The 23881-nt window shown below is 35.7% G+C and overlaps 1 protein-coding gene across 4 annotated transcripts in view; it reads right to left on the bottom strand.

The window, feature by feature from the left end:
- Positions 1 to 23881, bottom strand: part of OPA1 (OPA1 mitochondrial dynamin like GTPase) — an 86033-nt gene that overhangs the window by 56791 nt on the left and 5361 nt on the right. Inside the window, exons 2-7 of one of the 4 annotated variants that reach the window (XM_016185698.2) lie at positions 19332 to 19650; positions 18586 to 18682; positions 16504 to 16611; positions 15783 to 15836; positions 14183 to 14250; positions 4812 to 4922 (exon numbers count right to left, since the gene is read on the bottom strand). In XM_016185698.2, the coding sequence (XP_016041184.1) occupies positions 4812 to 4922; positions 14183 to 14250; positions 15783 to 15836; positions 16504 to 16611; positions 18586 to 18682; positions 19332 to 19650 (757 nt within the window). The remainder of the gene's footprint in view (positions 1 to 4811; positions 4923 to 14182; positions 14251 to 15782; positions 15837 to 16503; positions 16612 to 18585; positions 18683 to 19331; positions 19651 to 23881) is intronic. The other 3 variants (XM_016185699.2, XM_016185700.2, XM_016185701.2) reach the window with 3 other exon arrangements.

Raw genomic sequence — 23881 nt, forward strand, 5'->3', positions numbered from 1 at the left:
GCATAGTTACTCAAAACAATTTAAAAAGATTAGAGCAAACACCTGTAATTCATCAATACAAATAACTCATCAAAATTTTAAATTAAATAAAAATCTTTTAAAAAGTTATCATTTTTCCTATTGCATTCTCAGTCATTTCATATGAAGAATTTGTTAGAAAAACAAGTGATCAACACATTTACTACTGTCTTTACAGGCTGTTTTGTACTCAAGCACAGGAACTGGATGCTCATAAAAATAATATATCAATATCCCTACCTAAACAGTTTGGGAAATCAGATATTCTATCATTTATAGCTACTGAAAAATTCTTTTGTCAGAATGTGCCTTAAGGCTGATGAAATAGCTCCCTTGGATAGTGTGTTTTCTTTGTCAAGTGCAAGACCTAGGTTCAAACCCAGCCCCCACCATATTAAAGGAAACACTTTGGTGCTATGGTCTCTTTCATTAGCTTTCTTTGCCTCTATAAAAACAAACAAAACAACAACAACAACAAAAAAAAACCCCTACCTAACTTCACCCTGACAGAATGTATCTTTTAATCTGTAAATAAATATTACCACAGATCCTATTCTGTAAGTAGGGAAGGTTCACTAAATGCAAAGAATGACTGCATTTTCATAGTTTCAAGTGCAATCAGATGTCTTTAAACTCAATTCCAATGTAAGATCTGCTAAACCCATAAACAAGCAAATGTATCAGTAACAGTGAAATAATGTCAAACAAGCAAAATCTGAACATAAAATGAGAGCAGCATAAAATCCACAGGTATTGTGGAAACGTCTTCAAATTGTTATTAATAGTTAAAAGATAAGATGTCCAAAAGCAACAAAGAACTTTAAAGTAGTCACAATACAATTCTAAATACAAAACACCATAGTCAATTTTAATGGAAATGGCATCATTTATGACACATCCACATTAACTGCTTTGACTCAGTGAGATGAAAAAGTTGTCATTATCAGCTTGTTAAAATAACTGTCTCATTTCTGATAATCAATATTTGTAAATATGAATTTACATAGGAAACAAAAAATTAAGTTGAAAGTAATGAAAATGCTTATTTATCTTCAATGACTAAGCAACCAAGATATCATGTAGCAAACATGTATGAAAAAATTTTAATGATTTGCTTATTGCAGACATTAATAACTCTTATCCATTAATAAAGTATTTTGATATTTTATTTCCTATTTCTAAAAAATTTCTTCACTTCTTCTAAACAAAAATGAAAATACTTGCTAGAAACAAAAGGTGTATTTTTCCATTTAGAGGTCTATGTGTAAGAATCTCCAAATATGATTTAGTTAAAATGAGATTAAAGATGATATAAGGCAAACTTTATATTGTTTTCTAATTTCCTGTGTAGCAAGCAGACTTGTGGGCAGAAACTTTTTCCATTTGACTTCATATTTATATACAATGGACAAGAATTATTAATACTCTCCTTAAATATAAGAAACAAGCAAATTTAGGAGGTCCCCATAGCCCAAAGAAGAAAACTTTCAAGGCCACTGAGGAAATAAATTTATACTTGACATATGAATGTGGTAAAACTGTAGTTAAGAGTCATAAAAAATGTTGCTGAGCAGGTTAAATTCCCATTCATTTAAAAAGGTACACTGATTTGTTACATTAAATATTCATCCAACTGCAACTAAAATAGAATTCAGAATATACAGTATTAGAATAAATTTTCAGTTTTGAATTGAATATTTAATGATTTCATGCAACATATCCAAAATTACAATGGAAAAAAATCCAACATTACATATGGGGTAATAATTAAGAAACAAGAAATTACACAAAAAGTTAGAATATTGACTACCAGTCAAGGGCTATAGTAGGTTAACTAATAGTTTGGTAAGACATAAATGACATAAAAAAGTTAAAAAGGTATTAAAGACACTATCATATTAAAATATTTATGCCATCATTAGAATATAGTAATCATGACAGCTAAGTTATAAGTCTTATAAATTCAGATTTAAAAGGCTTTCGATTTATCCTTTGTTAGAAATAAATCATACCAAAAATTACTAATACATTTCCTATCTGTGTAATTTAATGGAACATAAAAATTAATGTTGATATTAAAACAAAGATGGTGGAGTTAAGAACTGGACCTAATGTTCTCTAGGAAACCAAATGAAAACCTTTAGGTTTCCAAAACAAATATATTAAAGATTAACAAGGAGATACTTTTGAAGTGTTAAGATAACTGAACATGATATTTTTAAATCTTTCACTTAATCATGATCTTAATTAGCAATGTGGGTATATTCTATTTTGTTCCACTTCACTGGAAAAATAATTTACAAGAATAAGTTCTTTCCTTGTTTAGTAGATTTGGGTTGCATTATAAACTGATTTATAACTCACCCTGACAGAAATGGGAATCAATGGTCTTGAAACCAGAGCTTTTCTACAATTCCAGGGCTGTGAAAAAGCGGAATCCTCCGCAGAAACAAGCTAAAGCTGAAAGAGAAAAACCTTTACTAGCTCCCCACAAAACCAAGCCTGATTCAAGAATGTTGAGAATCTCTTTCTCCTAAGCCAATGTAGTCACTCTGAAATAGCTAAAGCCATATATAGAAGACACATAACAATTTCTATGTATGTGTACATACATATTTATAAACTACCAATGGTAGCTTTACTCTGTTGTCTCTACATGAGTTTCTTGGCTCAAAAGACAGAATTTATTAGTTGGTAATATACATATATATGAAGCCCTCCCTTTATTTTCAAGAAAGCATTAGGGAGAACGATAAAAATTACCTGTGGTTTTGTGCCTCAAATAAAGTTCTAATGCCTGGAATGATAAAAATCTCACAAACTAGGATTTTGGTCATTATGACAACGAAGGCTGAAAAACGATCTCTGTGCATATAAACTAAAGGAGGGGGACAGAATACAATGAAGAACCTGCCTTTCAAAAAAAAAACTCAGGAGAATGATGTCATTATAGAAGAATATCCTTGTTTGTACAGTCTCTTCTATTTTCAAAAGCAGGTGGGAACAAGGACTGCATGGTGTCCCATTCAGAATGTCTTAATAAAAATAAGAGATGGAGCTGCAGTCTTGTCAACTGCTAGTTTAGAAATGGGGAATGGGAGGCACTAGAGGGCTAGATGAATAAATTTAGTAAGTATTAGAAATTGGAATTTTAAAGCCGATAAAAAGGCTAGTGACATAGGCCTTAAATTTACATTAAACTTTAGCAATAAAGAAAATAACCAGTTTTTCACTACTAATAGCTTTAAATCAGCAGATTCAAAAGTATAACAATAACCTCAAAATCTCAGGCTCTCAGAACTGTAGGACTCGTTTAAAATTCTAGCATTAAGAAAAAACACATAAGAATTCTAAGTATTTCTAGCTAGCACACAGGAACACAGTAGCTCCTTTCCTTTCTTTCTGTAACAAAGTTAACTCAGCTCAAGTATTCAATTTGTTAGGATACTTAAAAGGTACCCTGCACAACACACAGATCAGAGAATGAGGAGGCATAATTTAAATTGTTTCTTGGCTTAACACATTTACTTTAGCCAAGTAGGAAAATAACTCATCATCTTTTATTTCAACCTATGTTTCTTTTTTAATTTATTGAAAGCTAAAGTGCTATAAACTTTATGTGCAAGAGTTGATTCCACAGCCATGGAACTGAGAAAAGCCAGGAAATGACACTGAAAAAATAAACAAAACCATGATGAACATGCTCAGATATTAACCACCACCAGGGGAGATAAGGTTAGTCAACAGAATTACTGTACTAAGTCATTATCTCTAATATGGTTTGATTTCAGTATCAGAACCTATAAAAAACACATTTATGGCTGAATCTTTTTTTCCTGAGTAAGGTTTGTACCCAACTTTCAAACTTTTCTAACCTAATACATGTAACATAACTAGCTGATTTCAAAATCTCAGAGGATAACATTAAAATCTTTATATTAAATAGGTAATGTAACTTTAGATATTAACTCTCGGGCCTACACTACAGGATCATCTAAAAATTATTAGTACAATTTTAAGGACTTCTTGATTGTACAGGTGAGCAAATATTTATAGAGATCTGTGCTAACATTTATTAGTCTATCCTTTAGTAACCAGAATTATATCAAATTTCTTACATTTAATCTTCTAGTCATCCAAGATAAAATTTATTTTCACGGATTCCACAAATTAGTGTGGAAAACTATGGAATGAGCATGTCAAAATTTATATTAATAACTTTGCCCCAAAGTTAATCAAAATAATTTTTTGGGCAAAGGAGATAGCATAATGGTAGGTAACAAGGCTTTCATGTCTGAAGCCCCAAAGTTCAGCCCCAGGTTCAATCTCTCGCACCACCAAAAGCAAGAGTGGCCTAGCAATCTGGTCTCGGCCTCCCTCTCTCTCTCTCTCTCTCTCTCTTTCTCTCTCTCCCTCTCTCTCTCTGTCTCTAACACTTTCTCTCTCTCTCCCCCCATCTCTAAATTAAACAAGTAAAATGTTTTTTCTAGTTTTCTATAAGAAATAACATTTCCTACTAATCCGTTTAGATGACACAAACTTTACTCTTTATACCACTTAATAAAATCATCTGACAGTAATATTTTAGAAATTAAATTCCTACATATATTATTTTAGGATTCATTTCTCCACTCCAGGACAGACACATATTTGGTTTTAAATGCCTCAGATTTTTACTTTGCAAAAATAATTTTTAATAACTGTAGTCCATGAGTGGGTTAAGGCGACATGATCTTGGTAGAAAGGGTTGATTAGTGCGCACACACCAGTAGCCCCCTTAAACCATCCATCACCTTGCGTTTCTGTTGGGCATAGCTCGTGTTATATTGGCCAGCGGCTCTGCGTGCTTCCTCTTCATGCTCTTGAATTTGCTGTTGTAAGAGAATGAGCTCACCAAGCAGACCCTGCTATGAGTTTACAATGAGGAGAAGAGGAAAATCAGGGAGGAGAACAATGTTAAACCAAAGGGCACAAGAAAGGAACAGATGTAAGTCAGGGAGGAAGGGATAGCTTATAACAAAAATGGATACTCATTTACGTGCCTTAAGATCCATTAAATAATTGGGCTCTATACCTTATTTCCATTTTCTCCCTCAGTATAAATAACTGTCTCAGAAATATATAATAGGCTAAATTAAAAAGTGAAAAGGAACTACACAGCTAGGGACAAAATGGGTCAGATATATATCAATATACAGTAAAAATTAGAATGTTGGAATCCTCTATGGAAGTGCTATCATAGCTAATTAAGTTATATCACAGTGGGAAAATCAAAAAAGAAACACTTAACACTTATTTAAAATAGCCAATAAGAACCTTTGCAAGTTCCAGATTTGATACATATTAGTTAAAAAAAAAACTTATTTAACAGTGGTAATCTTTCAGGCCTCCTAGTTTTAATTCTCAATCATAACTATGAAAGAAATGAATGAAAGACAAGTAATAACTTACTTATGAATGTATTACTAACAAAGAGTGCTGTAAATTAATTGGACAGATAGCACTATAAAAATAATAAAAATGAAACAATACCCAGGCTGACCTATACACAAAATAGTCACTTTTTCTTTATTTAAAATTCATTCCATTTAATTATCATAAATGTTGGCCTAATACAATTTCTATCACAATGTCTTTCATGTGTTATACTAAAATGCTTGCCACTTTCAATACAGTGTTTGAAACCTTAGTCTAGATAATTAACTTTGAGGAATGTGGGTGAAATATAAACTAAGAATAGAAAAATATCACAAACCAAAAATTTTCTCAATCAGAAACTCTTTTACAAAGGTGAAATGCCAATGAATAAAGTCACTATTCATTTACATGAGAACAATGTATTGGCATTTGAACAATGAGCTCAAATTTCACCAAGTTATAAAAATGAAAAAGTTGGGAAACCAATAGTTGTTAAAACAATCTAAACAGGAGCTTCAATTAGCTTCAAGTAACTGACAAAATTAGCTTATTTTTATAATTATACGATTTCTTAGGATAAATACAGTTAGAAAATCTCAAAATACAAGTTACCATTTCATTCACATTTTAATTAGTAGACTCACTTAAAGGCCCAATTACTTAATTTTACTGTATATAATCCGAACATTTATAATATAAAATTGTTTTTAGAACAAAAAACAAACAAAATACCTCCTACTATACTAGAAAAGTATTTTGCATTACAGGAAAGTATTAACATATATTTTGAGAAATTTTTCTTTTCTAGTTTTAAAACACTGGGCTATGATCACTACCAACAGAAACAAAATTGGTTCACTTACTATAAATTAAAGATGAAACCACCTAATATTTCTGTATAACAAGAATATCATAATCCAAGTAACATAACAATATTCAACATTCGTTCCAATTCATAACTTGTACAAATTCAATAATACTGAAGATATATTCATAAAAGCCTATACTTATCTTTAAAGATGTCTTTAAAACTAATCACTTTTATCATCACTGATAAATCTATCAAAGACAATGCCATCACTATCCTCATCATTTCCATAATTCTTGTCTTTTAGTTTATAGTATTGTTTTTGCCAAACAGAAAAAAAGTAATTCAACTTATTATTTTATCATTTATTAATATTTTCTTCTAATCTCCCCACTGTTTTTGATATCTTAAAATAATTCTCTTGAAAGATATCTTCACATTTTGGTACATAGCTTATCCACTTACCAAACACACCATCATATATACATTTATTAGTACTTATTTATTCTTTCTACACTAGTAGTTTAATGTTTACATAGATACAAAAATTTTTAATGTTAAGAAAATACTCATTAAAATAATCTAAATGAGGAGTTTCAAACAGCTTTAGAACTTTTTAAAACAACCAAATGCTTTATTTTTACATTAGAAAATCTCAAAATAACCACAACTAGACAACTAATTAAATACAATTAGAAAAATCTCACTGCCAAAGCACTGAAAAAACAGTCCATATGTCTTTGAAACACGTTTCACCAGGTGTGCCACCACCTGGCCCCTGTCCATATGCTGTTTTCTCTGGCAAAGCATTCTTCTGTTTCGTAGTTTAAATACCCCCCCCCCAATTTACTGAATACGTCCATATTTACAGTATACAGTAAACACTCTTATACTCATTACTCTGCAACAAAACACCCTCTTTCTCGGGACACCTCACTTTTTTTCCAAGTCTGTTACTCAAGCACTGTTATGTGAAGATAGCTGAAATTAACTGTAACCTCCTGAAAAAAGTAGGAAGAAAATAGGGATTAGACACAGGAAAAGCTATTTCTACAACTTAAAGAGGTTTTATATAAATTTAGGTATGACACCTAACCCTAAATACCAAGGTGACAGGTTATATACAGTTTCTAAATTAAGGCTATATGGAATAAGCGAGGGAATGAAATGTATGTACTGAGTGTACAAGACACAGTTCTTAAACGAACAAAATACATACATTTCCTTCCTTCCTCCCTTCACTCTTTCTCTTCCTTTCAGTTGCTACCAGGGTCATAACTGGGGCTCAGTGTCTGCATGTGAATCCACCACTCCCAATAGTCTGACCATTCATCCTCACTTCCTTTCTTTTTCCTTTCTTCTTTATTTGTTAATACAGATAAAAATTGAGAGAGGGAGGCAGGTGGTGGCGTACCTGGTTAAGCATACACATTACAGTGTGCAAGGACCCAGGTTCAAGCCTCTGGTCCCCACCTGCAGGGGGAAAGCTTCACAAGTGACGAAGCAGGGCTATAGGTGTCTCTCTCCAACTTCCCTCTCAATTTCTGGCTGTCTCTATCCAGCAAATAAAGATAATTTTAAAAATTTTAAAAGAAATTAAAATGAGATTTTTTTTTAAAAAAAAAATTGAGAGGGGGAGTCGGGTTGTAGCACAGCGGGTTAAGCGCAGGTGGTGCAAAGCACAAGGACCGGCATAAGGATCCCAGTTCGAACCCCGGCTCCCCACCTGCAGGGGAGTCGCTTCACAGGCGGTGAAGCAGGTCTGCAGGTGTCTATCTTTCTCTCCCCCTCTCTGTCTTCCCCTCCTCTCTCCGTTTCTCTCTGTCCTATCCAACGACGACGACAACAACAATAATAACAACAACAATAAAACAACAAGGGCAACAAAAGGGAATAAATAAATAAAATAAAATATTAAAAAAAAATTGAGAGGGAAGGGAGACACTTGTGGCACTTGCTTCACTGCCCATGAAGCTTCCTTTATGCAGGTGGGGGCCAGGGGCTTGAACCCAGGTCCATGTGCATGGTAATGTGTGCACCCAACTCTGAGAAACTAAGGAACTTGTGAACAAGGTCACACAGCTCAGCAAGTAAGAAAGGCAAGATCTGAATGCAGAAAGTGTGACTTTATAATCTTCCCATTTTTCGGGGACAAGTGGTGGCGCATCTGGTTAAGCACACACATTACAGTGTGCAAGGACATGGTTTCAAGCCCCTGGTCACCACCTTCAGGAGGAGAGGTTCACATGTGGTGAAACAGGGTTTCAGTTGTCTATCTCTTTCCCTTCTATCCCCAACCACCCCATGAATAAAATCCTCCCATTATCTTACTATTCAGTTTACATTTAAAGGAGGAAAGTGGTAATATCAAAAGACATTGGAATGCATACCTGCATTTCTCTTTAGAGATGTAGTTGGCAGGCTAGTTGTAGGCTGGCTGAAATCTCCACAGAGAACTGCAAATTTGCTATCTGGCTCTTAGGGATAAGTCTGCCAAGCCCTGTTTTGTCAATCTGAGAAGTAACTGACTAGGCCAGTCAGCTCATCTAGATAGTGCGCCTGTTTTGTCTGATGTGTGATCTAGGTTCAAGCCTAATCCCCAACACACCAAGTGAAGTTTTAGTGCCTTGGTGACTTTCCCTGTCTCCCTCTTTCTTTCTGAAAAAGCTGGGAATAGTCAAGTCCCAGAGACAACCGAATAAATAAAAAAAAATAAAGTTAGTTGGGTCCAGAAGAGAACTTATGAAAATGAAGCTATCTCTTACACTAAAAATAAATAAATAAATAAATTCAAAGTTTGAATAATTCTACTATTCTTAGCAAAAAAACAAACAAAAAAACACTTTTCCTATTTTCTCCTCCCAGTAATAGACAATTCTGTTCATAGTATCTTTTATAGTCAGCTGAGAGATGTTTATTATTGATCATCAGAAAGAAATATATCTTTCAACTTAAGTATTCAATTTACATTAATTCAGAAAGACCATGTACTGTTCTACTATTTGGGCACTTTCTATAAGGTACAATTTACAGAGATAAAACAAATCATTTTATTATAACTATGTCTGAATATAATACTTACCAAATTCTTTGCTCTAAATTATTACCTAAAACAGCTACTATGTGTTTTCCTATGACATAAAAGTGTAGTGCATCTATTATTAAGAAGTACCTAAGGTTGCCTCTTCTGCCGTTATGCGTTTCCTTATGCAGATCCTTCCGCTTTTCTTTCTCTGCTCCCCCTGCTTTTTACTACTATACTCGAATCACAAGCGGCTTGGTATTCTGTCTAGAAGTCTAGCCAGTTATAGCCACTACTGTTAAGAGCTCAAGAAACTGAAGTTTAATCAAACTGGTTGGAAGAACTTTGCTCTATTTAATACATTATTTGCTGTCTGAAAAGTACGGAAATGTAAATCCTACTTAAAACAGTGCTTTATTATTGTTATTTTACTATTCAAAATAATGAGTAAATGCTACTGTCTTCACATTCCTGTACTTGATAGTACTTGTCAAGTACTGGTCAAGAAAAATTCATATTTATCAGAGTACTTAGCCTTTGGATATACTACCACTGACGTCAAATTCATTTATTTTTAACCTCCTTTCATAGAGTTAAGTCAGTCAGCAACTGTTAAGACCTCAACACTAATCTAAGTGCTCTGAGGACAGATATTTTTGGGACAGAAATAGCCTTTTATATAGTAAGAATGCAAGCCAGAGTAAATAGTGTTTCATATGGCAAGTGTTTCAAACGTTAGGAGAACAATTAATCAGCCAAAATAGCTTATGGCAGACTTCATGAAAGTGACAACTGATGTGAGGATGTAAGGAAAGTTTTTTAAGAAAGTGCAGCTGAGGGGCCTGGTAGTGGCTCACCTGGTTGAGCACATATGTTACAATGCACAAGGACATGGGTTCGAGCCCCACCTGTTCCCACCTTCAGGAGGAAAGTTTTGTGAATAGTGAAAGTGTGGCAGGTATCTGTCTCTCTCCCTATCACTCTCTTCCCTCTCAATTTCTGACCATCTCTATCCAAATAAATAAATAAAATAAAGACAACTAAAAAAAGTTTTCTTTAAAAAGTGCAACTGAGATATTTCAGCTTAGAAGTACAACATAAGTAAAGCCACAGAATAAGAATTAAGAGTAGCATGTGGCAAGGGAAAACATTAGTGTATCACTTTTTAATCATTATACTTTAAATAGTTATGTCACTTTTCATGATTTGGTCCTTCGTTCTCCATAAATTATAAATGTACTTGCAACTTTCAGAATGACCCATATTCCTTTTGTGAGATACTTATGATCATTTAGACACATAGTGAAATAATACATCACAGATAATGCCTCACTCAAAAAAATTAAAATTAACATAGCTATAATATAATGATCTTACTGATGAGGGATACTCCCCTCCCCCCAAAAAAGATATACTAGTTGATTTTGTAATATACATACATATTATAACAAATACACAGAAATATGCTTACTTAAAAACCAGATGAGTCCATTAAGTCACTGAAATAGGTTCTGTACTCCAAGTTCCCCACTGCCTTCAGTTATTTCTGAAGGTCTCCATATCTCAGAATGTTATTCAGTTCACACAAGGCCTCTTTCTAATATTACACTCCAGTGGGTACAAGTTTTAAATGTTTTTATTAGAAAAAAAAAAAAAACTTCTGTTCAAAAGGAACATTTGACTAGCATAAAATGAATAACCAATGTCCACCTTCAGAATGCATATAGATGTAGGAAGAATTGAAACTGGAGCAGCATTAAGTTAGCCTGAGCAGTATTAGTGGAGATACCTAAAAACCCAGTGACCCTTAGACCGAGAACCAGGGATAATCAGTTCATTGTGTTGCTCATTCTGCCTGATTCAAGAGCAACAACTGGTGCCCCTGTTGCCTGAACTCACTATTACTCACACTTCAGTTGACTTTCCAGGCCCTATCCCTCTCTACATGGCTATCCTCTCCAGATGTGGGTTCCTATTAAAAAGGAACATCTTTTTCAAAGTCTCATTAGAGAAATGCTTTAAACTTACTATTACTTGATCTGATTCATATTTACTTTGACATTTCTAGTAGAGAGACAGTCAGAAATAGAACCAAGCAGGCAATCATTAAGCTAAGGCATGGCTACTGCAAATCTGAATACTACTTTAAACCTGGGACTTCCAGACAACTGAAAGAATCAGTAAAAAGTTATCAGTTTAACTTTAGATGCTATTTCAAACCTTTCATTATGACCCAAATTTTCAAGTGTGATATTTTAGAGTGATTTCAGAAAGCTAAAACCTTAATGCTAAGTCAAGGTTTTTTCTTTCTACCCATATCTTCTACCATCAATTTGTAGATCAGTCTTTTTAATTCATTTTATTTGCATCATATCAAGGTTATTTATTATTCCTATATATCAGATAAGTTTTATTGATTTATTTACTTATCTGACAGAAACAAAAAGAAATCAAGAGGGGAAGGAGATCTAGAGAGGAGAAGAAGCAAAGAGACAGCTTCAACACTGCTTTACCACTTGTGAAGCTTTACCCCTGCAAGTAGGGACCAGGGGCTTAAACTCAAGTCCTTGTGCATTATAACATGCACACTCTACTGGGTGCACCACCACCCAGTTGGAATACAGTTAAAGTTTGTTTTTTGTTTCTTTTTTTTTGCCTCTAGGGTTATCACTGGGGTTTGGTGCCAGCGTTATGAATCCACTATTCCTGGCAGCCACTTTTTCCATTTTATTGGATAGGACAGAGAAACTGAGAGCGGATGGGAACATAGAGAGGAGGAGAAAAAGACAGACACTTATAAACCTGCTTCACTGCTTGTAAAGCAACCCCCCTACAGGTGGGGAGATGGAGGCTCAAACCAGGATCCTTGCTCAGGTCCTTGCATTTAGTACTATGTGCACTTAACCCAGTGCACCATCACCAGACCCCCTATAGTATTTTTATGCTAGCATTTGCTACAATTTGATGTAGGCTCTAAGAAGCAGTTTAATTATAACTCTATTTTCACTATTCCAAATATTCAGGAAAATTTGGAAATAATAATATGTGAGCTTTTATTTGGGCAAGGTAATCTACTCTAATTAAGAAAAAGTTAAAAGGAAATGATTTACCAAGATAAAATGGTCATCTTTGAACAAGCAAAGGAATAAATTACAAAGTAAAACAATAGAGTTGCTCCCATGTCTACTGAATAATAAGTAAAATGATAAAATCTATAAATATAATTAAGTTTTCAGAGAATCATTCTCTTCTATATAGCAGAGTGGACTCCTGCATGCTTATATTATACATTTATCACGTTGGTAGCATTTCCAGGGAATCATCTGAATAGGTTCCTCAGTCACCAAAGGAACTAGGTCATCTCAAAGAAGAGCACAGAGGCACCTTCTTCTGACTGATCTGAGCACCCAGAAATCTTGTCACACTGAAACCACCTTTACTGCTATAAAGCTATAAGTCTCTCCTCTCCATTTAGCTTAGCTTCTCTCCACTCATTAACCTGCATTAAAACTGTGATCTTGACACTAACAAACCTCTGCATAACAGGCTAATTCCTATTCAAACTTCTCCAGAGTAAGAATATTCGAGAACTGAACACAAAGAGTTAGTCAAGAGATGCTTCGTCAAAACAATGTCCATGGAAAGTTTGCCAAAAAAGATCAAGTTAAAACACACACACACACATTTTAGAATGTATTTTGTTTTCTTCAAAAGATCAAGTTAAAAGGCAAATGAAAAAAAACTTTAAAAATATTATTAAAACTTGGAATATCATGTAAAATGAAGGAAAAGTATGTATGAATTATTTTCTTCTTGATTCCAAAGTAAACAAGAGTATTTTGCTTCAATGTATTAAAAGCCATAGTAACTTTCAGCACAGAAGCTACATACTCCATGTTTAATTTTAAAATGTTCATAAAGTATTTTTTGAGAAATATATTTATCTAATATTAATTTTTTTAAAAACTTTCAAAGAATCAGTTATCTTACCAATTCAAAAAAAGTGAGGAGTAAGAGGAAAAATGCCCAGGTAATATATGCATATAGATACAGAGCAAAAATACATCATTCTATGTCAGCAATTTTTCTCTTACAAGAATTCTGTTAATGCATGTGTTAAAAATGATATGTCTTGGGAGCAGGTTAAGCGTGGGTGGCGCAAAGTGCAAGGACCAGCTGAAGGATACCAGTTCGAGCCCCTGGCTCCTCATCTGCAGAGGAGTCACTTCACAAGCGGTGAAGCAGGTCTGCAGGTGTCTATCTTTCTCTCCCCCTCTATGTCTTCCCCTCCTCTCTCCATTTCTCTCTGTCCTATCCAACAACAACAGCATCAGTAACAACAACAATAAAAATAAATAAAATATATATTTTTAAAAAGAATATATGTAAGGGCAACAAAAGGGAATAAGTAAATATTAAAAATAATATGTCTTAAACCAAATCATAAATTTCTTGACTATCTTGGAGGGGTTAACAGGGCAGCTCACCTGGAACAGTGTCCCTTTGCCATGCATGTGACCCAGGTTCAAGTCTCTGGTTCACCATAGGGAAGTACCCTATCTGTCTGTCTGTCTGTCTGAAAAAGTTGACTTGGAGTGGTAAATGCCTAATAAAGTAAGAAAAAACAAATCTAAAAACTTTATATATTTAACTATAAAACCCTCTTTTGGAAGCAATCCTCAAAATTAGTTATCACTGAACATATTTTAAAGAAATGGGCATCTCCAATTATATTTTCAGAAATGGCACACAGTGTTCTGAATTTGGTTCTAAGATCTGTAACCATATCTCTATCTAGAGACTTTTAAATTTGCTCCTCATATGTTACTATGCTCAAACATTTCTGTCAAATAAAAACTTATTAAAAAAAAAGTCTTTTAAGACTATATATGTGAGGGATTCTCCTTCACACTTACCTTTCTATAATGCTTGTCATTTTCAGATCCATGCTCTGTTGCTCTGAATGCTGTTTCACCAGACGAACCTTAAACATAAAATATGTAGTCCTCTAACTTCTCCAGTGATATCAATAGTATAAGGTAAACTCCAAATTAGGTCTGGTCAATTAAACTGAATTATTAACTCTATCAATTAATTAAAAGATAAATGGATTTTTTAAGAGTACAAATCACTTTTTGAAAAAAGAAAATGTTATTTTAAGGAACATATTGGCAACTGATGCAGAAAAATCATTTAAACTGTATTACAACACGTTTTATCTGGTCTTAAAAATACTACGGGGGGGCTTGGAAAGTAACTCAACTGGCAGAGCACTGGACTTGAACGTCTCAAGTTTCTGATGGGATCTCTATCACTGCATATACTGGAGTGGTGCTCTGCCTTCTCTGTCACAGGTTTTTGCTGTCTCATGTGAAACTGTCTCTCATGTATAGATAAAATAAACCACTAAAAATAAATAAATGAATGCATGATTAAAAATACAACAGAAATCCAAAGTAAAAAATTAAGGGCCAAGGAGACAGTGCATTAGCAGAGCATCACAGCTATATGGCTGAGGCCTCCAGAGTCCCCAGTTCTGTCCTTGGCACCACTCACTACATGTCAAAGCTAAACAGTACTCTGCTGTGCCTCTGTCTGTCTCTCTCACAGCAACAGACTTCCTAGCTCCTTTCAACAGAAAGACCCCAACTTTCATCTGCTATACTTGTACCCTTAGGTTCCTGATTATTAAGCAAATGATTCTGCTTTACATGTTAATGCTTTTCAGCCACCAAGTTGCAGCCACCCTGACGCCAATGTGACTTTCCTGTGCAGACAACCTCACCAATGTGTCCTGGAACACCACCTCCCCAGAGCCCTACCCGACTAGGGAAAGATACAAACAGGCTGGGGATAGCCAACACCCATGTCCAGTGGAGAAGCAATTACAGAAGCCAGACCTCCCTCCTACCTACTGCTCCTCATAAAGATCTTTTGTTCATACTCCCAGGGGGATAAAGAATAGGGAAACTTCCGATGGAGGGGAGGGGATATGGAATTCTGGTGGTGGGAATTGTACCCCTCTTATACCACAATAAGTCAATCATTATTAAATCACTAATAATTTTTAAAAAAACAAAAACTAAAAATTAAGACCATCTTTGATAAGGATTACTTTGTATTATAGTACTTAGTTCAATTATAGTACTTAGTAGTTCAATTATATACCACTGTCATTACAGAGCATATATAATAAAAGAGTTAAAAGTCAACTATGAAAGGATAGATGAGACAAACTACACTTTTCATTTCAATTATCAGATCAGATCAAATTCCGTTAATCTTCCTTTCAACAGCTTAAATCTTATACAGATACATATTTAAGAATTTTAGTATTACCATAAAATAATTATTTCCACCTAAAGGATTATGAATTTGCCCAATGTATATAGTTCTGGGAATTTAAAATGTAGCATAAGCAGCATTATAATTTTGGTCTGCAACTTAATTTGCAACTAGTTTATTAGAAGCATTTAAAAGGCATGTTAAGGTCAGCAAAAATGTCTGTTTACACACCTAACAAGAGAAGTAGGTCAGAAGCTCCTATGACTTCACTAACCAATTTGTGACCTGTGAAAAATCAGCAAAAGGGAAAATAGAAATGTAAAATTTAACAAAAATATGAGCAGATATCTGAATATCTCTGTTTTAGATCATGATAGGATAGTAATTGGGCAAATACACCAGAATGAATGACTTTAATATGTTATTCTCAAAAATGGTCCATAATGGCTGAATTTCCTTCACCATCACCAAACTGGCTCAATCAGATTATGAAAATCAAATACATAGTAAGTCTCATCTACTTGTCAGAACAAATTATGCTTTTTCATTTCACTGATTCAAGCCAAACATATTTAATTTCCTGCAAATTTTTGTAAAAAACTAAAGCCATTGTATGACTTTGTATTTATCGCTTTTCAAAGTTATTTTTCATTTATATTTAGGAGATGGGATAAAGAAGTGAATACATCAAAGTACAGTCTCCCTGCGCTTATAATAGGATTATATCCCGGTAAATGAAAAAATCGTAAGTCAAAACGTTGGCAATACTGCAAAGTAATCATTGTTTACACATGTAGTTAGCCAGGGAGAAAGCATAATTTGAAGTACCATTTCTACTCAATAAATATTACCTTTGCACCACTCTAAGTTAAAAATAAAATATGTTAAAGATTATCTTTATTTTTCCTCCGTGGTCCCTGGCATTTAAACTGAATCAAACATAGGTCCTTACCTGTGGTAAAAAAGTCTTTCAATAAGCTGAGACTTTCAACAATCTTGTCAAAGTCAGGTGCTAATTTCGCAAGGTCTTCTGAGTCAGGAAGGGCTTTTCTAAGTTTTTCTTAAAAATAAATAAATAAATATTAAATACATATGGTGTATATTTCTATCAAGATATTAAAAATTCAAGTAGTCGATAAACCAATTAAGCATTTTTCTCCTTATTATAACTAATATATATATATCTGAAACAATGTTTTTTTTTAATGTCAGTTTGTAAGTTCTTTTTTTTAATATTTTGTTTATTTATTAATGAGAATGATAGGAGAAGAGAGAGAAAGAACCAGACATCACACCAGTATATGTGCTGCCAGGGGTTGAACTCGGGACCTCATGCTTAAGAGTTCAGTGCTTTATCCATTGCGCCACCTCCCGGATCACACAATGTGTTTTTTGGATGACAAGCTATAAGTCATACCTGTCTAAAATAATCACCATTGGTAGTTTAGATAGGTAACTCTGACTTAAAAATTAAATCCACTGAGATAGAAGTATTATCTGACAACTGTTAATACTTGACTGGAATCACAACAAAGAGGCAGAAAATAAACTAAAATTGAGAAAGAGATAGAGACAGACACAGAGAGACTGACCTTACACACAGTTCTTGACTTGGACTAACAAAAAGTGATAAAAACCAGTTCAAGATCAAGAAGATACTTATTACCAACTGGAAAAACTAAGACCACAAGGCCAGATTTTACTTCATTTTATAGGTCGTTAAAGCATTTTTGTTTAAAAATGTTCAAATTGTGTAACACTGATAGAGCTTTACTAGGTCACTTGAGTTAGAGCTTTTCTAGTATTTTCTGAAGAAGACCAAAGTGCATAAGGTTTATCAAGGTAAAAGAATGTGTCAGATATTGGCTTAGGCCCTATAAACCAATGATTTATATAATCTTGATAGTAGCCCTACAGAATAGTTACAACCAATTCGCTTTATAGAAGAGAAACTGAGGCATGAAGATCACATAAATAGATTCACATCCACAGCAAAGAAATAGAGGGTCAGAGTTTAAGCTTAGGCAGTCTATATAGCTTTAGAATTCAGGTTCTCAAGTCACCACAATCAAGGTACCAGCATATATACTGAGTTATCAATAAAAGGTATCCTGATGAATAGTAGAAAAATACTTTAAAAGAATGCTTTACTGAAACTGCCTTTGTTGATACAGCATGGCTTCATCTTTAAGAAAGTGTTGTGGTGATTGGGGAAATGGATCAACTGATAAAAGCACTAGACTTGAAGGCCTAAATTTCCCAGTTTCAGACCTGCCAAATGTACCCGAGCGATACTCTGGCTTCTTTTATTTTCTTTCTCTTCTTCCCTTTCTCTCTGTCTCATGTGAAGCTCTCATATGTAGTAAATATACATCTTTTCTTTAAAAAAAAAAAAGTTCTGTGAGTACATGGATGGAGAGATTAACCCCACCCCTACACATACATAAGTTTCAAAATTAGACAAAACTCCAAAAGACCAAAGAACATAAACATTTTCCCAATTATTTATTAATCTTAAAATGACTGACTAAGGGGAGAGATTACTCTGGATACTAACAGAGTTTTCAAAGAACATAGTTTTTCTTTTTTTTTTAAAAAAAAAAAAAAGTAGAGGTAGCTAACTACAAAATCAAAAAGTTACTTTAATGAGTCAGTATAATCTGGGCAGCATTATACAGTATTAGAAAGGATTATTTGAGAAGGTTGTTCAGTATGGAAAAAAACCCCAAAACTGGAAAATATGTTAAGTACCCAAAGGCAAGATAACAAAACACAAGTTCACCATGTCAAGATAATTTTTGTAAAGGAAACTGAAAATATTAACCACATATAGAGATAGCCCACAAGAATCATAGGGATTTGTGTTAGTAGATACTTTTTATTCTTACAATTTTTTTCTTTGACATTCTAATACTTTTCTCACTAAACTAAAAATGCTATACATTAAATGAATGAGTTAAGAAACTGTCTCAACACAAAGATTTCTTTTTCTAAAGATCTGATGAAGGAATAGTATGTCGATATTAATACAAACCTAAATCAATATATTCATCAATCTCCCACACAATGTCAGGCACAATCCACTTATAGTCGCTAAGGTCAGGTATCATATCTTTCCACTGATCAAAAGTCTAAAAGATAAGAAAGTATATCAATTAAATGCTCTGAATGTCATATAAAAATATAAAGAAAAACCTACTAGCTAAAACATGTCAGTTTACTAACAGCAAGATATTGTTCAAAACTTTTAGGAACCAAGTAGCCTTGGCTCTTCTAAAAACAAATTAGTAGGCAAGCATGTTAAACTGTAAAGGTTCATTTATTAAATACAGAACATTTGAAAACTTTAAATATACTCTTACCTCGAATAGGTTTTATGAGTTAATTTTAAGCAGCATAATGGAATGGGAGAAATTCAGAGCAGGAGTCAGGATAGCTTGTCTTTAGTTCCCCGAAATGCCAAGAAGTGGTTGGCTAAACATGATACTTAACTTTCTTGTCTGTTCTACTATTGGCAAAGTTAAAAATCAAACCTAAATATTCTCACTGCAAGTCAAGTGCTCTTTCTTCCAGGCTACTTTCATCCTCTATAATTATTACTATGATTCAGATGCAGCTTCCTATTAGTGCCATTAACACAATTTAGCACATAGCAGACACACACACACACACACACACCAAAAAAAAAGTTTAAATATCCAGTTATATTCTACTGTGTTAAAAGAAAATTACATAATTACATTGGAATAACTGGAAAAGCAGTAGAAAAGTTAAACTCACTTTTTTGGCTGTGTATCCACCCCCAACAGCAGATCCTAGTATGAGATACCGAAGTTTTAAGAGTCTTGCAGCTAGTCTTGCTGGCCAAAAGTTCCTGCGAGGCTGGTAGCCATACTTCATTGGAGAAATTTTTGATTTCCGTAAAGGAAGGTTAGTCAGAGAAGAGAACTGCTGAAGTGACATCCTTAGTTGGGGTCGCTGCAGCTTTATGGTAGGGTGATGTGAATGATAAATACTTCGTGAAACCAGATGCAACTTTTGTAGCGGTATGCTTCCCTTTACTCCGGAGCTATGTTTTACTAACGACTGGCAGACCTCACTGAAAGAAAAATGGGGACAAGAGGAAAGGCAGGCTGAGCAACAACACAAAGGAAACAATGTGCAAAGAACTACATTCTAGAACAGAAACACTTATGCACTTTTTTTTTTTTTTGCCTCCAGGGTTATTGCTAGGGCTTGGTGCCTGCACTACGAATCCACTGCTCCTAGAGGCCATTTTTCCCCATTTTGTTGCCTTTGTTGTTACCCTTGTTGTCATTATTATTGTTGTTGCTATTGATGTTGTTGTTGTTGGATAGGACAGAGAGAAATACGAGAGAGGAGAGGAGACAGAGAGGCAGAGAGAAAGACAGAAAGACAGACACCTGCAGACCTGCTTCACCGCTTGTGAAGTGACCCCCCCTACAGGTTAGGAGCCAGCAGCTTGAACTGGGATGCTTACACCGGTCCTTGTGCTTTGCACCATGTGCGTTTAACCCACTGCAATACTGCCCGACTCCCTACTTGTGCACTCTTGACCAGCCCGCCACTCTATGCAATACAATAAATAGTTCACATTCACCGATCATTTACTCTGTGCTATTTCATTTTGTTCTGATAGACCTGTGATGGAAGTATAAAGTCCATTTATCCGCCCCTCCCCCCGCCCATATAGACACGAGAAAGAGAGAGACACAGACCAACCCCCAACTGAAGCTTCCTTCAACGCAGCGGGGGCTAGGCATCAGCTTGGGTTGTGCACATGGCAAAGCAGCACAGTATCCAAGTGAACTGTTTCACCAGCCTCAAAACTAAATATTTACCACAAGAGACCCTTGTTTAAGTGAGGGTAAGAGTATGGATGGGGAGCAGAGGATGCAGAGGAGACATTCTGGAGTACCTGTCACATGCTCTAGAACTCTAAGAATGAGATGGGTCTTTTTTATAGGAACCCTTATCTCAGGAAATCTGAAGGAAGGGAGGTTTGCTAGTAGGAGAAAACACACAAAAAAGACTTGGGCACACTAATCATTTATACTTCTACATGTAAAGTCTACTTCCGGTCACAGAAACATGTGCCTTCTTTTCAGAGCCTGATCAATATTCTGCACATTTTCTCTGCCTCTAAGAGGTATCATTCTCCTGCTTCCCCATAAGAAGTTAGTTCCTGTCTTCTATTTACCTCAGACTCAGCATATATAAAAGCAAAGTCCTCATCTTAGCTATAAAAGGGCATTCAAGGGGTAAGAGATACTCATTCAGCAGAGCCCTACTCAGTTCTGGATTCGGACAATGTCATTGATTGAGGCTGGGACCTCTGGCGCACCAGGCATGAACGTCTTGGTGTGCTACCACATTTATGTGCAGTGACCCAGGCTAGAGGTCCCAAACACCATATGGGATCACTGCGCTAGGGGGAAGTTTCACAAGCAGTGGCACATGCTATGGTGGTTCCTCTCTCTCTTTCTCCCTTCCTCCCTCCCTCCATCTGTACAAAGAAACAAAAGGAGTCCATTGGGAGCAGTGGAATCACACAAAAGTGAAGCCCTAGCAAAGCCATGACAGGATGGGGTGTAGCTGATAAAGTGTCATACAACCCAGAGTTCACACACACATGAAAACTAGTAGCACAACAACTTCATGCCAAAAAACAATAGAGACAGTTAAGTACAAGAGTTCACAGGAATATAAATGAATTTAAGGACTGAGTTAACTTGTGAAAATTTTCCAGAGAAAGTAAAATTTTGAATTAAGTGGGGACTAGAGAGTTAAAACTGGTTAGGAACTTGCAGCTAGGGAGCCGGGTACAGCATTAAGACAATGAAAGGGTAAGAAACTCAAGTTAAGGGAGTCGGGCAGTAGCACAGCAGGTTAAGCGCAGGTGCCGCAAAGTGCAAGGACCGGTATAAGGATCCCGGTTCAAGCCCCGGCTCCCCACCTGCAGGGGCATTGCTTCACAGGCGGTGAGGCAGGTCTGCAGGTGTCTATCTTTCTCTCCCCCTCTCTGTCTTCCCCTCCTCTCTCCATTTCTCTCTGTCCTATTCAACAACAATGATATAAATAACAATAACTATAATAACTACAACAACAATGAAAAACAAGGGCAACAAAAGGGAAAATAAATATAAAAAATTTAAAAAAAAGAAACTCAAGTTAAATTGGCAAAGAAAGTTCATTCAGGGGGGTGAAATTGGATAGATGGTCTAAGAACAAACTCCAAAGCCACTGAAAATCTGCCCGAGTTTGAACCTTATTTTTAGGGAGGTTTACATCTCTGAGTAAAATAAAAAGTTGAGAGAAATTAAAGAGATCTTAGAGGAACCTGATATGGACCTCCGTGACGGGACTAGAGCCCTTATAATGGGATGGAAGGCACAGAATCTCTTTACCATATGAGGGCACAGCAAAGACAAGGACAGCTATGAACCTGGAGGGTACTGGGCCCTCACCAGACACCAAATCTGCCTGTGCCTTCATCTTGGTATCTCTGGCCTTCAGAAATCCAAGACATAGATGCTTATTGTTTAAGCCACCCAGCTAGAGGAATCCCAAATGCCAAAAAACACAGTATCAGGTAAAATTAGATCAGAAGGGGTGAGGAAAAGGAGATCTTATTTCAGTTGCTGTGATGTTAAGAGTAAAGAGACTGGAATGATATGGCAGCAGTGAGAAAGGTGAAGAGCTGAATGATACACTAGCCACTTGGAGACAAAGGAAAAGAGTAATGCCATGGAACTGGAGGGACTAATGCAGAATATTCTCGCACACGCACACGCACACGCACACACACACATTAAGATTGTGTGTTTCTCCTCCCATTAAAGATAAATTCCCTCAGTTGGAACTGTCTTACTTCCTGAATTTCCAGGAGTCTGAAGCCAAGTCTCTTTCATCTAAAGAGAGAGCAGAAAGAACCCCCATTTCTCTGCTCTCACTATTCTATCAAAAAGTCAAACCAAGCTGATTTCCACTTGCATCGCTTCAGTGTTATCTAGGTGTTATCTACGATTCTGATGGGCCTCTTGACCCCACATTCCATCTTATCTTTCTCAGCAATATCTGACAATGTGTATAGTTCCTCACTATACACATTGAGAAGAGAAGCCTCTTCTCCAGGCAACCTCTGGGTATATTCCTTTTCAGTAACCTCCTACTCAACCACCTTTTAAATGCTGAGTTTGTCAAGACTTAAATCTAAAGCCACTGCCTTTCTGACTCCGTATACGCTCCGTAGGTAATTTTAGCCACACCACTTTCACGGTTACTAGATACATAACTGCATTTCTCAAACTTATGGATAATATGAAGTTCCAGATCCTTGCATCCACAAGCAGGCTGATTATCACCACTGACATATCAAAAGGCACCTTAAGGGAGTTGGGCGGTAGCACAGCGGATAAAGCACACATGGCACAAAGCTCAAGGACCTGTAAGGATCCCTGCTCGAGCCCCCGGATCCCCACCTGTAGGAGAGTCACTTCACAAGGTCTGCAGGTGAAGCAGGTCTGCAGGTGTCTATCTTTCTCTCCCCCTCTCTGTCTTCCCCACATCTCCCCATTTCTCTCTCTGTTCTATCCAACAACGATGACATTAATAATAACAACAATAAAATAACATGGGCAACAAAAGGGGATAAATAAATATTTATTTTTTAAAAAAGCACCTTAAATTCAAGGTGTTCCAGATCATATATAAATACCCAGACTCATGCCCTACCTCTATAACACCCAATCTCAGGAAATGGCAAACGTGCCTACCCAGCTACGTTAGTGCGTCAGTTGGGGCTCATTCTTGATATCTCCTTCATCCTCAAGTAGTCAATTCTCCTCCCACAAAGATCTCAAATGTATACCTCCCATCTCCACTCTCAATACTACAACAGTCCCTGCTAGGCGTTCTCCACAGGATGCCCAGAGCACTCTTCTCAAGGGCAAGTCCAATCACAATCCGTACTGCCTATGCCTCTTAAATGTCTTCCCCTGCATTGAGAATAAAGTTCAACAAACTTCTACAGTCTGTTCCCTGCCTCTCTCCCTCTGGTCTTCTAGCTCTACCTGGACCAGTTTTCATTTGAATCCCGCAGTTGTGCCACGCTCCGTCATACCTCAGGGCCCTGAGAGTCACCGTTTCTAGACAACTTGACTACTCCTTTCTACATATTTCTCACAACTGGTTCCATCTCAAGCACTCTCTTCTCTCCTGAACCTTCACTCTAATTCAGATCTCCCTGCTACAATTATTGGTGTCCTGTACTTTTCCTTCAGGGCTTGTAAAATTTGTAATAGTGTCAC

Source organism: Erinaceus europaeus, chromosome 9 (genome assembly GCF_950295315.1).
Source record: "Erinaceus europaeus chromosome 9, mEriEur2.1, whole genome shotgun sequence".
NCBI classification, from domain to species: Eukaryota; Metazoa; Chordata; class Mammalia; order Eulipotyphla; family Erinaceidae; genus Erinaceus; species Erinaceus europaeus.